We start from the raw sequence: 16,156 nt of genomic DNA, 5'->3' as shown, positions 1-16,156 counted from the left end.
TAAAGTGTTTCTATCACTGCAGAGAGCGATGTACTGTGGCGGCTGCCTGCAGACACTACTTGATCTAACAGTGCTGCAACTTTGGACCTTAAACATCAATTACGAGCTAGTTTAAATCAGAATATACTAGTGGTAAATCGTACAAATTTAGTTTTACAGCAGTTACTTCTTAATGAGCATTGCGAACTGCTGAAGCACATTCGATGTTCAGCTAGTTCTTATTTCTTTAATAATGAAGCCAACAATATATTTGCTGTGAATATTTCTGTATTACTAATTTTGAGATGCATACTCCATTAAGGATACCTGTTGTTCTCAGTATAAAATATACATATGAATAGAGTCTTGGTCAGAGAAAATGTTTATAATAAATTCCTAAACAATACTTACATTCCATGGCTACACAGATTGCCATAAACAAAGAAACCTGAATGTAAATATACTTTTTCTCATTGCATGTAATCAATTCAGCTGTTTTCTTCTGCCACAAAATGCAAAGCATTGTAAGTGAAACCTCCTACGTATCTAAAACAATTTGCTGTTGCAGCATTCACTTCAAAATCTGAGAATAGGAAATGAAAACAAAGCAAACTATTTTTCTGCTGCACCAGTCCACTAAACAAAAATGTATATGAAAGATTTTCTCGGTGTTAATAAAAGGATAGATTGCTACTCCTGTAAAGATGACCCATTGAGTTGCAGACAGGCACAAAGAAAATAATGTTCTAGTAACAGTCTCTTTATTGTTTCTGTCTGCACCTCAACAGTTCATCTTTACAGTGAGTGGCAATCTACCCTTTTCCTAATACTGTTGATACTCCAACCTGGAGTTTCCATTGTCACAGGATTTCTACACTTAGTCTAAAACACATTTCAACAATATTATATATGAAGGTAGTATCTGTTCCCGAAAGAACAGTTACCGTTGATGACCATGCAGCTTTCGCTAGAATGAAATGATAATTAAATGGACACCCTAGCTGCAAAGAGGTATTGATATACTTCATTGGGGACATGTTGAAAAACTGTGTGCCCCGACCGGGACTCGAACCCGGGATCTCCTGCTTATATGGCAGACGCTCTGTCCATCTGAGCCACCAAGGGCACAGAGGATAGTGCGCCTGCAGGGACTTATCCCTTGCATGCTCCCCATGAGACCCACATTCTCAACATGTCCACACCACTACATCTATTAGGCGCACTACGAATGTAGTGGTGTGAACATGTTGAGAATGTGGGTCCCACAGGGAGCATGCAAGGGATAAGTCCCTGCAGGTGCACTATCCTCTGTGCCCCCGGTGGCTCAGATCGGTAGAGTGTCTGCCATGTAAGCAGGAGATCCCGGATTCGAGTCCCGGTCGGGGCACACATTTTTTTCAACATGTCCCCAATGAAGTATATCAACACCTCTTTGCAGCTAGGGTCTCCATTTAATTATCATTTCATTCCAGCGAAAGCTGCATGGTCATCAACGGTAACTGTTCTTTCGGGAACAGATACTACCTTCATATATAGTTAAAATATGGCTTCCTGGCCATTGACCTTCTTGTGCGAACGCACACGCTGTGTCCAAACTCTTACAGGACTTGGTATATTAATCTGCCTTGAGTAATGAGTATGATGGGCAAACATCTGTTAGGCGCACTACGAATGTAATGGTGTGTACATGTTGAGAATGTGGGTCTCACGGGGAGCGTGCAAGGGATAAGTCCCTGCAGGCGCACTATCCTCTGTGCCCTCGGTGGCTCAGATGGGTGGAGTGTCTGCCGTGTAAGCAGGAGATCCCGGGTTCGAGTCCCTGTTGCGGCACACTTTTTTTTTTTTTCAAAATGTCCTCAATGAAGTATATCAGTGCCTCTTTGCAGCTAGGATGTCCATTTAATTATAATTTCATTCAACAATATTACTTGGAAAACTACATTGCTGCAGTTAAGTTTTTACAGCTATTGCTGCTCTAGTGAGAGAAGCCTGAACTACGAAACACTTGTTACTGTCGTTAACTTGAGAAGAGCAGTGAAGTGTAGTTGGATGTTTGTAGGCCAAAGGACATAAACTGAGTGAAATTCACAGGGATATGAGTGGCATGTATAGGGACATATGTATGGAGCATAGCAATGTCTCGAGGTGGTGGGTATTCTTCCAAGAGGACTATGTGAACCTTAGTGATTTGCCACACTCTGGGCAGCTGGTAACAGCTGCAACCCCTCAGAATGTTGAAGCCAGTAAGGCAGCAATTTTGGACAACTGGTACGAGCAAGTGTGAACCTTATTGCTGCAGTTTGACATTTCCTATGGTACAATGTACACTATTAATCATGACATGTTGAAATTTCGTAAAGTTAGTGCTGACTGGGTGTCTAAGAACATGACAGGAAACCACAAGGGCCAGTTAAATTTGGGTGGGAAGCTCTCCAGCGTCCACTGTGCATACTGGACCCTGTACCATTGGATTTTCATCTGTTTAGTCCCATGGAGAAACTCCTGGCCGGCCTACACTTCTTCTTCATCTTCTTCTTCTACTTCTTCTTTTGTAGTAAAATTATTGTGCGTTACTTTCCAATCTTCCCTTATAAATATCCACACTTACAAGAATCATGAGAAGTTTCAGCAAATCTTTTGTCTAATGAATCTCTGTTAGTCATAGGTTTATGAAGCTTGGGCCTCTTTACCTGAAGGTCCTCAGAAAAAGAATATTTAATTTAGCTGGTACAGGACTGCTGCAAAACCAATACCCTCCATTATTTGCTCCGTCAAAATAATTTTTGTTGAAAAGTTTTGAACAGATGTAAGTGTGCCTAGTTGGCTTAAAATTTTTTTGTGTCAATGTGTGTGTCCATAGCTGCCTGCATCCTTCGTGTTTAGGGAATGTATAGGGAAGGGGAAAAAAAAAACCATTGTGATCTAATTTTCCAAGAAATATTTCATATTGTAAAGTGCACCCGGAAACACACACATCACTTTAAACCGATGATTTAAATGACAGCGTCTGTTTGGTTATAAAGGTGATACAAAGAATAGTTCATCAGTTTTCATGAAATGCCACTAGATTAAACTAATAAACTTAAATGAAAAATTTAATGTTACTGCCCTTCACAAAATGCTTTGTACAATGATAAGCACAAAACGACACCATCACTGTTTTGCCAGTGGTCCTGTGGTACAGGTGGAGAGATGTTGGTGTCAAGAAAATTATGTCATGCTCAGTCTGCTAATAGCCATGGTCAAAGAGTTGCCTCGTGTTTCTCTTTTTCATATGCTGCCAGTACTAGCCGAAGCTGGAAATGAAAAAGCTTATTGAAAGGAAAAGACACAGGTGCTCATTAGCTGACAATGCTAATCAGATGTTTTTTCAAGTGTTACCCGGTATCAGGAGACTTTGTGACAATCGTACACGAGCTCTGAAAGCAGAATTCTTGTTACTTCTGAATGAGCAGCTGGATGAAGCCTAGAAGGACATGTCAGCATTTTTCAGATCATCGTGGCGTCCTTCCATTTTTTCAAATAAATTATCTGCCCTTACGCAGAGGTCAGTCACTGCTTCACTTTAGATGGTGACTGATCTCTCTTCAGATCCAGCATTGTTTCTTCTGAATATTCCTCAAACTGAGTCGTGTACTACATTGTGGATTTTAGCAGTTGTAGAAAAACTATCCTATCTTAATTAATTTGAGGCCATTATTTATGTATGTATCACATTGAATGAAGTACCACATTTGGTGGCCTCACTAAAAATTAACTTTTCATAGTACACTCATAATGCCGCTCGAACACTTGTACCAGTTTACCTTATTGTAATGAGTAGCTTCTCAGTAGAAAATGCTAGCCAAATATTTATCTCTTACTTTGCCAGATTAGCTGATAGTAGATGTGTAGAAAGTATAAACTGTGTAGACTCATTCTGTAGAATTTGTGTTCTGTATTGGGAGAGCTCATGAGCTGCACCCAATACTTTCTTTTCTTTTTCACTTTTTTGAGCTTTAAATGATGATAAGTCACAATAATGTTCTCTTCAGAAGAGCTCATGATTGAAACTGAAACAGAAATGTGATTCGTGCTGTCTTGTTGCTTGTCACGTGGCAAGTCATATTTCATGTTATATTGTATTGCATATTGTATCATGCCAGTGGCAACATGAGTGTCGCACCTGCACCGAGAAGTGTCTTGTGGCACGACCTTTATTGCATCATGTTATATCCCATATTGTATCATCTCAGTGTGAACCGCATCTAATAGTTTTCTTATCTTGTTTGCAGTGTGAGGTTGAGCATGCAGTGATTTAAAACATTACCATTTGTGAACTTTCTGCGGTGTTGATTCTTTATTGCGCAAAGCAGTGTATGAACACCTCACAGTAAACATTTGCACTGAATGCCTCACTCGTAGCTGCCTCAGCCTTTCTCTCGTCCGTGCATGCACACACGATAGTTCTTTTGACAGCCGAGGGCTCAAGAAGTCTTCGGGGTGCTCGAGAGGGTGTCTACCGCAGCATCCCGAACGAGATAGCGGCGTTTCGCGCAGTCGTTATTGCAAGTCATATCACCAAAAACAATCGATTTCTTAGCAGCAGGCATTGCGAGCCCAAAAGACAGTCCATATGACTTTTCGAGTTGTCAGGATTTGCTTGGCTCTAGCCTTTGCTAAGGGCACATTCCATCAGTTGTCGTTTTGACTGGGGTATACAAGCGACACAAATCTCATCTCTGGTCACTGTCTTGGTTAGAAAATAACCACCACCTTTGTTGTAATTTATCTAAAAGTCAAGTGCACTGTCCAGATGCTGTTTTTGTGTTGCTGTGTAAGAGGTTTTGGTATCCAGCAAGCACACAGATTTCGGAAAATTCAGTTTTTCAGAAACAGTTTTGTTAAATAGTGATCCTCAAATTTTTGGAAAGTTCTTAGAAAGACTGGATGCTGTATGCTGTAAACTTACTGTTTTTCTTCATGAATTCTTCAATTTCACAAATCAGTTCTTCATTAACCAAACGTGGATGCCCATTTTGTTCATCACTATGCACTTGATCATGTCCATCGTTGAACTGTCAGACCCACAAGCTTTGCAGATCTGTCAGCAAACGTTGCCCGTTTTAGTGGTTCTTTGCATTCAGAAAATTAATTACAAGTCTAATCTTACAAGGGGCAGGATTTTTAGGTAACTTTGCCATTCTGAACAAGCACTGTACAGCATAAACAACACACAGAGAACTCAGAATTGTGTCATCTCATTCTCTTTGTCTGAAAGCATCTCCATGCTTGCACTGAACGACGATTGAACCACTGCCATGGAAAGAAATAGAAATGGAATTTGCGTTCTGGATGTATTTCGTATTATATCTTGTATGTGCCCTGTAAAACTTAAGGCTGAAGTAACATAACATATTCACTAATCAGTGGACATGAATGAAAGTGCAGGAGCGTGTTACCAGAAGTCTCCCATTCATGCACAGAAAGTCGGATGTCACACGGCATAAGGTTAGCTTGGCTGTAGTGCCAAATGGGGCTGGCCCCTCAAGATTAGACAGTTGAAGGAAAGGGAAAAAGACAGTATGTGTCAGCGAGCAGTTATTGTACGCTGTGATGGTGTTCTTCATTACAACATGGCCTGGAGACAACATTCGGATTACTTTACATGGGGAAGAATAATAGGGAACCTAGAAAAAGTCAAAGTATGATGAGTGTACCCCAGGAGTTTGGTATTGCTCACAGCATTGTTTCATGAGGAGCGTTCTGAACCACAGGCATTGCTGTGCAAAGGGTAGGTGCTGGTCGACCTTATTCAACTACAGCAGCACACACCACATTATGCAACAGTCAAGAAGGGGTCCACTTCAAACAGTGAGGGCAATTGCAGATACACGTAACAGGACTGCAAGAAGTGGCATGGTGACTGTTTGGAGGTGGTCTCTGTGCTTAACAACCAATACATTGTGTTCCATAGATGCCTGCACATAGGCAGCACCACTTGCGATGGTGCCAATAGCATAGGGACTGGACCAATGAGGAGTGGGGCCACGTAGTCTTATTGGATGAGAGCAGATTCAATCTCACAAGTGACTGTGGGTGTATCCTCATACAGTGAGAGATGGGAACACATAATGCACCCAGGAACATAGTCAAACTTGATCATTTTGGTGGTTCAAGTGTTATGGTATGGAGAGGCATAATGTCATGTGGGCATACTGATGTCCAAAACTTCTAACACACTACACTCATTGGTAACTGTTACTGTGACTCTGTAATACTTCCCCATGTGTGTCTTTTCAGGGGTGAATTCAGCCCTGACTTCAGTTTTATGATGTCAGTGCACGACTGCATCAAATATTGTAGGTCGAGGATCTCTTGGAACGAGAGAATATTTGTCAAATAGACTGACCTACCCATTCTGCCAACTTCAGTCCTATTGAGCACCTGTCAGATGTGTTGGGGAGACATATTGAGCACCTGTTGGATGTGTTGGGGAGACATATTGTAACGCAACTATGTGCACCAATGACCATCAGTCAGTTGCCAACCACATTGGGAGGAATGGAATGCCCTACCACAAGAACTCCTTACCAAAGTTGTGGCCAGCATGGAAGCAGATTGCAGGGTGTGTACAGCCATGTGTGGTGATGAGACGCCCTATTAAGAACCATGTCTCACCTTTTGTAATGTCCAGGGGACCATAATAAATCGTGGTGAGTTCAATGTAATTATTGTCTTTGAATACAAGTGTCATTTGTGTTCATCTCATTACAAGTTCTTTAAGGTACCTCCTGTACTACACTGTAGCAGCTCTTTCTATGTATAGTCCAAGTTTCATTAAGCTATGTTATTTGGCAGTGAGACATTATGTGAAAGTTACTTTTGTCTTTAAGTTTTGCACAACAATTTATTATTTAGTATTACATCCCTTCTGTGACACTTTATGTATAAATTATCATCATGTACTCTTGACATCCAAACCAGATAAAGGTAACCCTCCCTCCCCAATTGTTCCATGTATTAAAACTCTTCAGCAGTAAACATCATGTTACTCCTGCTTATTTTTAATGGCATCTACTCATCTTCCAGTAGGATGCTTAGTCTTCTCGTTTCTCAGCAAATAACTTCCTTTACCATCCTTTTGTACAGCTGTGTGTTGTATCTACCTCCATTTATAATTACATCTACCATCCCAGTATGTTACATGATCCATTTGTTTGTTTTCCTATATCTTACAGTAATTCCAACCACTCGTATCTCTATTGCTCAAGTACCAACTCTCGGTTTTTTCTCTAGATGTACAGGTCTCGCTGCCGTATTTCAAGGCTTGTGCACGATGATAGTAAACTTTTTGTTTTGATCACATCGGAATTTTTATTTTGTTAAATAACACGGCCTATTTTTGTCATACGAAATAAGAAGAATGAAATTACTAAATAGACCATTTTAAGGCCGGCAGAAACACTATGGGATGTTGTTTCACTGTGAATATTGGCTGAGAATGTGAAAATCCAAAGAGGAAAATAAAAAAGTAAATCATAAAGGAGTTAAAGGAAGTACAAGTCACTAGGATTCTGAGGTCGAAAGATACATCTAATGTCATTAAAAAGAAGGAGAACACGAAAAGGGTCCTTGAATCTACGTCTTGTTCCATGTAATTGTTTAACTTCTATTTTTGATTCTCTTGTCCTAGAACTCTGTTTTTTATACAATGAAGGCTTTCATGACTGGCTGTCTTAGCTGCTTTTGAATTTTCTTGGTCGTGGTCCATGAAACTCTTTTCTTCTTGGCATTTTGTACTGGGCTGCATTGGACATCTTCAGATGTGCTCTTGGTTCTACTATATCACACCGATTGACAGGTTGGACATCATAGAGCAACATAAATACTGTAAAAAAAGGGAGTGGTAGAAGTTTACATGTGATCGACGGAGATAATCCTCATCAGAGATAAAAATTAGCTATCAAACTGTATATCAAAGATAAAACATATCTATGGGGTCTGCAGTCACTGTTCATATATCACTGAGCATCATGGCTTCTTCTTTTCTGTTGAAATTATCCCCATATTTATATATTTTGATGGCTTTTCTGTGTGTAGCCTTGGATAATAGTTAGTTATTTGTTGTGGATAAAATATTTTGTTTGGAAAACTTTATTTCGTGGTTTCCTGGCTGAAGAGTGTGTTGTGCTGCTGCTGATTTTTCTGTTTTCCCGAGTCAGGAAAGACCTTTATTTTTCTTCAGACAAGTATTCATACTTCATGTTATATTAATCTTCCTTGAAGGTTCAATCTTGGGAATTTTGACAGAAAATCTGTGTGTAATGGCGAAACCTCTCTTTTTAACATGAAAGGAAATTTGATGGGCTTCTCTATAATTCTCTCTTGCTTACTGTCTGAACGCTTGATGAAATATGCCACACTTATTCAGATATACTCATCTCCTGTATTACGCCAATGTGGCAAGGATCCCAGGCTGATGAATCAGGTGAACAATTTTTTTAAGCTACCTTGTACACCAGTGAATTACATTTTTTTTTTTTTAGGATTTTTCCAACAAATCTCTGACTAGTATCTGCTTTTTGTACAACTAGTTTCATGTTCTCATTGTAATTTAAGTCTCTGGATTGTTACTCCCAGATATCTTACAACTGTTACTGCTCCCAGTGATCAGTTGATAGTAGTGTGTTACACAACAGTTTCACCCTACATATTTGCACTAAAAGATTATCGTTTGATGTTATCTCCTCAGGTAATCTCCAATCTGTTTCCTGACACACTTGATAAGTAAAAAATATTTTCCTAAGTTTTTTTAGCATCCATTTAAGCACCTATAGTTACTGATGCCACAACAGTCTTATGGTCAGTGACTGCGTTTACTACAAGGACTGAATTGAAAAGTTCAGTTGCAGTCATTACTAGCCTATCTAAAACCTTGCTTTCAGGGGTCAGTATTCAAAATACCTTCTAAAGGTAATTTTCAGAAAAGATGCTCAGAACAATTTTCCACTAATCTTTGTCCCTGGCAGACTTTTTAACCATTTCATTCTCTTATCCTGTAGCGGGCGAGCATGATCAGAAAATTTACCTGTAGTATTACCCAGCTTTTCCATGAAGCTGTCTGCTATACAGCTCCAGAACTGACTGGGTTAGTCAATTTCGAAAGACGGAGGCAGACAAATGGATACAACCTTGAACAGGACCATGGCTAGCTATATACTGTGGTGTTCAAACCAACTTTTGAATTGAACACTTTTATACACTGTTTGTAAGATGGCTCGCAAAACAACACAGTGCAGAGCATGAGCAATCATTGGGAAATCTGTCTGTGTCACTGGACTATTGTGCTAACAAAAGTGACACTTTTCAAAAAGAAATATTACTGGAAATGAAACATGGGTTCATCATTTAGTATCAGAGAACAGACACCATAACATGGATTAGAAACACCCTAAATTTCCAGCCAAAAAGAAATTCAGGAGTCCAGCCAGTTCTAGGAAAGTGATGTCTACTGACAAGCTAATACTGAAATGTTACCTGGAAAAGGGGTCACCAGTAACCAGTGTATTTTATGCTGATGTGCTTTGCAAGAAGTTGAAGTACGCCATTTCAAATGGGAGATTATAGAAAGGGATTTTATTTTATTTTATTTTATTTTTTTCAATTACAGTGCACATCCACATACGAGGTGGAATCCAAAATTTTCAGGACTGGTGCTGCCATCTGGAAAGTAATAGTAGTAGATCTTTGCACCACTGATGAGTCAGTTGCAGAGTGGCATTCAGCTGGGAGGACATGTTGCTTGTCCACAGTGATTTCCATAATACTTTGTGTTTGGCATGTGGCGATTTTACGATGGATCCGCGAACAGAACAGTGTGTCAGACCGCATCTGATGATCCAACCTTCGTGTGACGGGTTATCACCGGTTATGACCAAGAGACAAAGCAACAATCGTTCCAGTGGAGGAGCCTGGGCCCTCCAAGACCCAAAAAAGCAAGACAATTGAAGAGCATGATCATCGTTTTCTTTGATACCAAGGGAGTTGTGCACAAAGAATTTGTACCACCCAACCAAACAGTGAATTCCACGTACTACTGTGATGTTTTGCAACGGCTCCGTGAAAACGTGATGACGACGGCCCAAACTTTGGCGTCAAGGGAACTGGCTGCTGCATCACGACAACGTGCCCTGTCATACGTCCTTGCTCACCAGGACCTTTTTGGTAAAAAACAACATGGCGGCTATACCCCACCCACTGTACTCGCTAGATTTGGCACCTTGCGACTTAGTGCTATGCCCAAAACTGAAACTCAAGTTGAAAGGCTGTCGGTTTGACACTCTAGAGAGGATTCAAGAAGCATCGCTGGCAGTGATAAACACAGGATTTCCAGAAAACATTTGACCTGTGGCAGAAGTGCTGGGACCGGTGTGTACGTGTGGATGGGAACTACTTCGAGGGTGATGGTAACCGTTAGTCCAAAGGTAAGGTTTTCAACAGATGGCAACACCAGTCCCGCAAATTTTGAATTGCACCTTGTACTGAAATTTGCTCTGTTCGTACTCTTCAGAATCTGGAATGCTTTGCTAGATCAAAACCGCGTGCCAGGTTGGATCTGGAACCTGGAACCCTGCTTGTGATGGGCAGTGATCATATGGTAACAGCATTGCCTGTGAAAGGCGCAGTTTTTAGGTTGAGGTCTAATCTGTTAGAAATTTTAAAACAGTTCATGCACCACTGCAGAATGAAAGATTCATTCTGTCTTTAAAAGCTGAATTTTTAAGTATTGTAGCATCTTGTATACTGTTCTCATCTCACTAGTTCAGATGACAGAAAATGCAGCCAGGCCTTAGCACCCTGAGGCAACAGTGACTACATGTCTGCCTGTGTGTGTGTGTGTGTGTGTGTGTGTGTGTGTGTGTGTGTGTGTGTGTGTGTGTGTATCTGAAGAATTACTTCATCAGACAGCCTATAATATCTAATGGTCTTCTTTTGGCGTACATGTCTACCCTTCAATGCCTCCTCAGTGTGGTGAGTAGCAACCTGTGCTATTTCATGCAGTTGTTATAGTTGTTGTCTGATAGTACATCCAAATGTAAATAAAGTTACTGGAACTTCATGACAATGTGTACAATGATTACAAACATTTGTTTAGTGCTTGAGTATGAAGCTAAAGAGAATTACAGTTTACTTATGACAGTTTTATCTTTTTGTGTTACAGAAAAGCAACAACAAAAAAGTTAAATGTCGATATGACTGGCATCAAACTTCGAATTATGTTGTTGTATCCATATTTGCCAAGAAATATGATCCAAAGATGTCTACAGTAGAGCTAAATCCGATCCGTCTTAGAATCCATTTGTATTTTCCAGAAGAAGATAATGCATTTGATTTAGATATTGAATTGAAAGGGGTGAGTGCATATTTTAAACTTAATTGTGTAAAAGTCCGTTATTACTTTGTATTATATTTGCTATTGGTTCAATATTTTTTGTTGTAGTGATTGTTGTTAACTGTTATTGAACACTAAAATAAGTCCCAAAGGTTTTCGTTCAGTTAACACCGCAAAGCCCTTTTTTTCCAGTTAACACTGCATATAATGGAAGTAGATGGTTAGATTTTTTATTCATAGGAAACATGAAGGCTCAGTCATTAAAGCCCATACTGCTTTTACTACATGAGTGGTATGCTTGTACAATATGAAATGATATACATCCATACTGATATCCATACTGATACTGTTCTGTGCATGTATGCTAGACAACTCTATAAAACGCTATCTGGAATCTATCCAAAAAGCCTAGCAGTTATTTAGATCGAAATTGATAACATGGGTTGTCATGCTAAGTTCCTACCCTCATTTAGTTATCAGTGAACATGTGGTTTCAGTCTTTAATGAGTGACATTTTTATTGTAACACAAAAATAAAGAAAATTTCAGCAAATAGTATCTTGGTATGAACTACACACATCAAAAAAAATTTTGCATCACCCCGGTTCCGACAACTCCTGAAGGTAGACATTGACTGTGGATATTGTATCACAGACACAGTCCCTCTGACTGTTCAGAGGTGTCACTAAACCCGCCCAAAGATGTAAACAACCGTGCACGAACAGTGCCTATTGGACGGAGGGGTCTTACAGAGGTGGGCATTATTCATTTCAATGACTGCTTCACAGCCCTATGCCTTGACTGCTTCACAGCCTGTGCCATCTGGATCCTTCCCAATAACACCAGCTTTTCTGAATGGGCGGCTTTACCACAATTCCCGCAAGTGGCTTCCCCTCTACAGCCGAGAGTAGTGTGTCCAAAGTGTTGGCATTTAAAACACCGCATGGGGTTGGGGTAATAAGGCCGTACACTGAGACGTAGGAAACCTGCCTTCACATGCTCTGGCAGTTTGGTGGTGTTAAATGTAAGGATAAATGAGTCAGTCTTTATGAGAGCACCATCCACCCGTTTCATAATGTGTTGCACGTCGACAATTCCTTCCCGGGACCATTCAGCCTTCAGTTCCTCTTGGGGAATGTCAACGAGATCTCTGCAAGTCACAACACCCTTGCTGTAGTTCAGGGTGTTGTGAAATTTAGTCTCTATCGCAAACTCCCCAAGAAATTGTGCCTTCTGAAGGTTCTGGACTTGCTGGAAGCTAGATGTTTCAACCAACAAGGTGCCATTTCGCAAGCGCTTTACAGATTTTAATGTGCCAGCAATACCTTCTAAGCCCTTCTGTATACAAAATGGCGAAACTTTTTCAAAACTCCCACCTTTTCTTTTAATTATGAAAAACACATTCTGCGAAGCAGCATGCGCTCTGTTACTACTACCTGAATCAGGAGGACTGGCTACACGAGCCCTCTTGTTGAATTGGGTGTTAGAACCCACCAGCGGTCCACCCTTTCCGCTGGCAGGAGAAGAATAAAAGTTCGAGGGTTCCATCTCGGTACCACGAGCAGCTAGGGAACTAGAAGTCCACCTAGACAGAGCCCCGCGTGCCTAAGTAAGCAGGCAGGTGCCCCAGAGGTTGCCCGCTTGCGACTGTTCCACCCCAACAGCCATGCATCTTATAGGCGCGCAGCACACCGTAAGATTGAGGGTTTTTTATAGAGGTTTACCTTCCTCGCAATCCAGGCGGTCAAGCCAAGATTACCATTCCCCGCAGCACACAACATTCCACCGCCGCGCCATGCGGTGGTCGCTGAAGCATGTCTGGGGTTTATGGTGACAGGAGACTGGCGGCGCTGACCAGTCCCCAGCTCAGGACCCCGGAGTCGCCAAGCCCGTACTCAGCAAATGAATGCTGAGCCCCTGGGGGGGCCTCTCCCATCATGTGCTGCTGCTTGTAGTCTGGCTTCAGCTGCCAGAGACTGATTAAATAATATTATATGCAGTCATATCAGCAACAAATTTGAATATCTTTGAAATTCCACAACCTCTAAGAAAAACAAATGTGACAAGTATGAACACACATAGATTTAACAGTTAAAAAAAAAAAAATCATCTGAAGTATCAGTCCTTGTCGAAACTTCATATTGTGTGACCATAGAAGTTTGATTTCCAGTCAAATCTTGGGGTTTAAAACTTTCCAAATTAGGGGCTAGTGAAAATAATGCAGAATCAACACAAACAATAGTGACAGTTTGCCAAGCTTCACCAACTTAAATATCAACCACAATCAATGCAGAAACAATACGACAACTGTGAAACACTGAAGGACCATGTAGAACATCAATAATCTTAGCAGTGTCAACACTCATATTGTAGAGTGTCTCCACACACAAATAGTTAAAATGTTTGACCTGTTTTATTGTTAATCACAGTTTTCGCCTTTACTGGGTGTTCCTTTTAAAAGCCATTGATTTTGTCTTTTTTCTGAGTTCATCAAATTGTACTCTTCGCATATATTATTCAATAAATATATTTCCCTTTGCTAGTCATCTTCATTCTTCGTGGGTAGTGTGGCGTCATATGCATATGAAAGGCAACTTAAGCAGAAGTTTCTGTTAATCTTAATTCTCCATTATTGCATCTTACTTGGAACTACTTAGAAACTACTGATTTGTCCATGCTTCATCATCATCTTAACTTCAAGCATTAGACCTTTTTTTGTTGTGCCTATTAATGGTACCCAACACTTGTCCATGATTTAACAAGGCAAATTAACATTTCAGGTAGTCAATGTGTCCAGGAGTTCTGTTAGTATGATGCCTACAAAATGTGAAATAAAGTTGTACAAAGGAGGCCCAGGATCTTGGTCAAAGCTCCATTTCCCATTGCCTGAAGATGTGGAAGATGATGGATCAGATACTGAAGTGAAAATGAAGCAAAATACGTCCACCGTTGATAATGTAAACGTTGAAGGTGATGAAGATTTGGTAGATTTAAGCGACCTGTAAAGTGGATTTTTGTGTTACAAATGTTTTCTGACACGTTTTAATTTGGAATGAGTTCCTATTGATGTGTGTTAATTTATTACATCAGAATACATTGTGTGAAGTGTAACACAGCTATTAATCAGACTGTGGTGAACATGTCTTTTAAACATGTGTAGTGAGATCTCTTACAAAAACTTATTTTTGAATTTTTTATACTTGCATTTCTACTTTGATGAGCAATGTACAGGGTTTATTGATTTCAATCTGTATTTATTTGTCAGTTAACATGTAAAGAACCACGTTTACTGCTCACAGGAAATCTGTTAAATGAAGTTCTTCAGTATATGTAATGTTTAATAAAAACACACAAAAATATTTTATTGTTCGCTATACATATCTACAAAATAATAGCCTGGTACTTACTGCTACTTTAATTCCCCTATTTAAAGTTAAGGGAGAAAGCCAGACTCTGCTGATGGAGTTTTTGTAAAAAACATTGCACTCATTTTTTGGTAGTTTTGAGCCAGAGGTTCGAGTCCTCCCTCGGGCATGGGTGTGTGTGTGTTGTTCTTAGCATAAGTTAGTTTAAGTAGTGTGTAAGTCTAGGGACCAATAACCTCAGCAATTTGGTCCCTTAAGAACTCACAAACATTTGAACATTATAATACTGCAAGCTCCACATTTAAATTGTTTACATGACTGTTGTGTCATCATCATCATCATCATCATCATTCATCCCCATTATGGTCGGAGGAAGGCAATGGCAAACCAACTCCGCTAGGACCTGGCCTAGTCTGGCGGTACGGGTCTCCCGCATTGTCTCCTACACTCATCGGAGTATGGGACCGCATGATCACATGACTGGGGTTTGTACTTGGATTTCTTATTTATATCGTGATAAAACATAATATGAATATTTGATCTATGAACAAACTTCCTGGCAGATTAAAACTGTGTGCTGGACTGAGACTCAAACTCAGGACCGTCGTCACCTTTCACAGGCAAGTACTCTACTGACTAAGCTACCCAAGCAAAACTCATGACCTGACCTCGCAGCTTTACTTCCATCAGTAACTCATCTCATACTTTCCAAACTTGATATATTGAGGTGTAAAATTTTTAATGTAGTCTCTTTTAGTCATAATATTAAGTGGAATTTCTTAGTTGAGTGCTGCTCTTTGAACAAAAATTGATGGGTTGTAAGACTCCTTTCAGCTGATGACTAAGCACAACTTTCTTAACAAATAATTGGAAAATGAAGGCTTATGGTGAATAGCCTGTAACCAACAATGTACTCAATGCTTGAACTAAAAGTATAACAGTCAATTAATTATATGTTGAAATTTCATAGCAGTGTTGATTGTTTTTTTGTGTATGCTGTTTCTAAAATCTTTGCTATTACCATTACAGTAAAACTCCTATTTAACGAATCTCTGGGGACCCAAATATTTTTTCCTTAAATGGGGGTTTTGCTAGAATACATGGAAGGAGTGACCCAGAATCATAATTCAAGCACGTTTAGGTGATAAAAGTGTCATTTAATTAGGAAATTACCAGTATCCTGTGCTACAAATTTAAAATGCAGTAATATATAATTTAACAGAGGGAAACATTCCACGTGGAAAAATATATCTAAAAAGAAAGATGATGAGACTTACCAAACAAAAGCGCTGGCAGGTCGATAGACACACAAACAAACACAAATATACACACAAAATTCAAGCTTTCGCAACAAACTGTTGCCTCATCAGGAAAGAGGGGAAGGAGAGGGAAAGACGAAAGGATGTGGGTTTTAAGGGAGAGGATAAGGAGTCATTCCA

General features: G+C 40.0%; 1 protein-coding gene and 1 non-coding gene across 2 annotated transcripts in view; one reads left to right on the top strand and one right to left on the bottom strand.

Annotated features, from left to right (window-relative positions):
- The window catches only part of LOC126243400 (cysteine and histidine-rich domain-containing protein morgana), a 64,669-nt gene extending 50,001 nt beyond the window's left edge, over positions 1 to 14,668 (top strand). Inside the window, exons 6-7 of the mRNA XM_049948161.1 lie at positions 11,183 to 11,374; positions 14,133 to 14,668. Of these exons, the coding sequence (XP_049804118.1) occupies positions 11,183 to 11,374; positions 14,133 to 14,357 (417 nt within the window). The 3' untranslated portion in view covers positions 14,358 to 14,668. The remainder of the gene's footprint in view (positions 1 to 11,182; positions 11,375 to 14,132) is intronic.
- Positions 1,031 to 1,105, bottom strand: Trnai-uau (transfer RNA isoleucine (anticodon UAU)). The gene has a single exon. It is a non-coding gene; the product is annotated as a tRNA-Ile (tRNA).
- Positions 14,669 to 16,156: the final 1,488 nt, after the last annotated feature.

The sequence above is a fragment of the Schistocerca nitens genome, chromosome 1 (assembly GCF_023898315.1).
Source record: "Schistocerca nitens isolate TAMUIC-IGC-003100 chromosome 1, iqSchNite1.1, whole genome shotgun sequence".
Lineage (NCBI taxonomy): Eukaryota > Metazoa > Arthropoda > Insecta > Orthoptera > Acrididae > Schistocerca > Schistocerca nitens.
The sequence above is the reverse complement of the archived record's forward strand: the minus strand, read 5'-3'. Positions and strand labels throughout refer to the sequence as shown.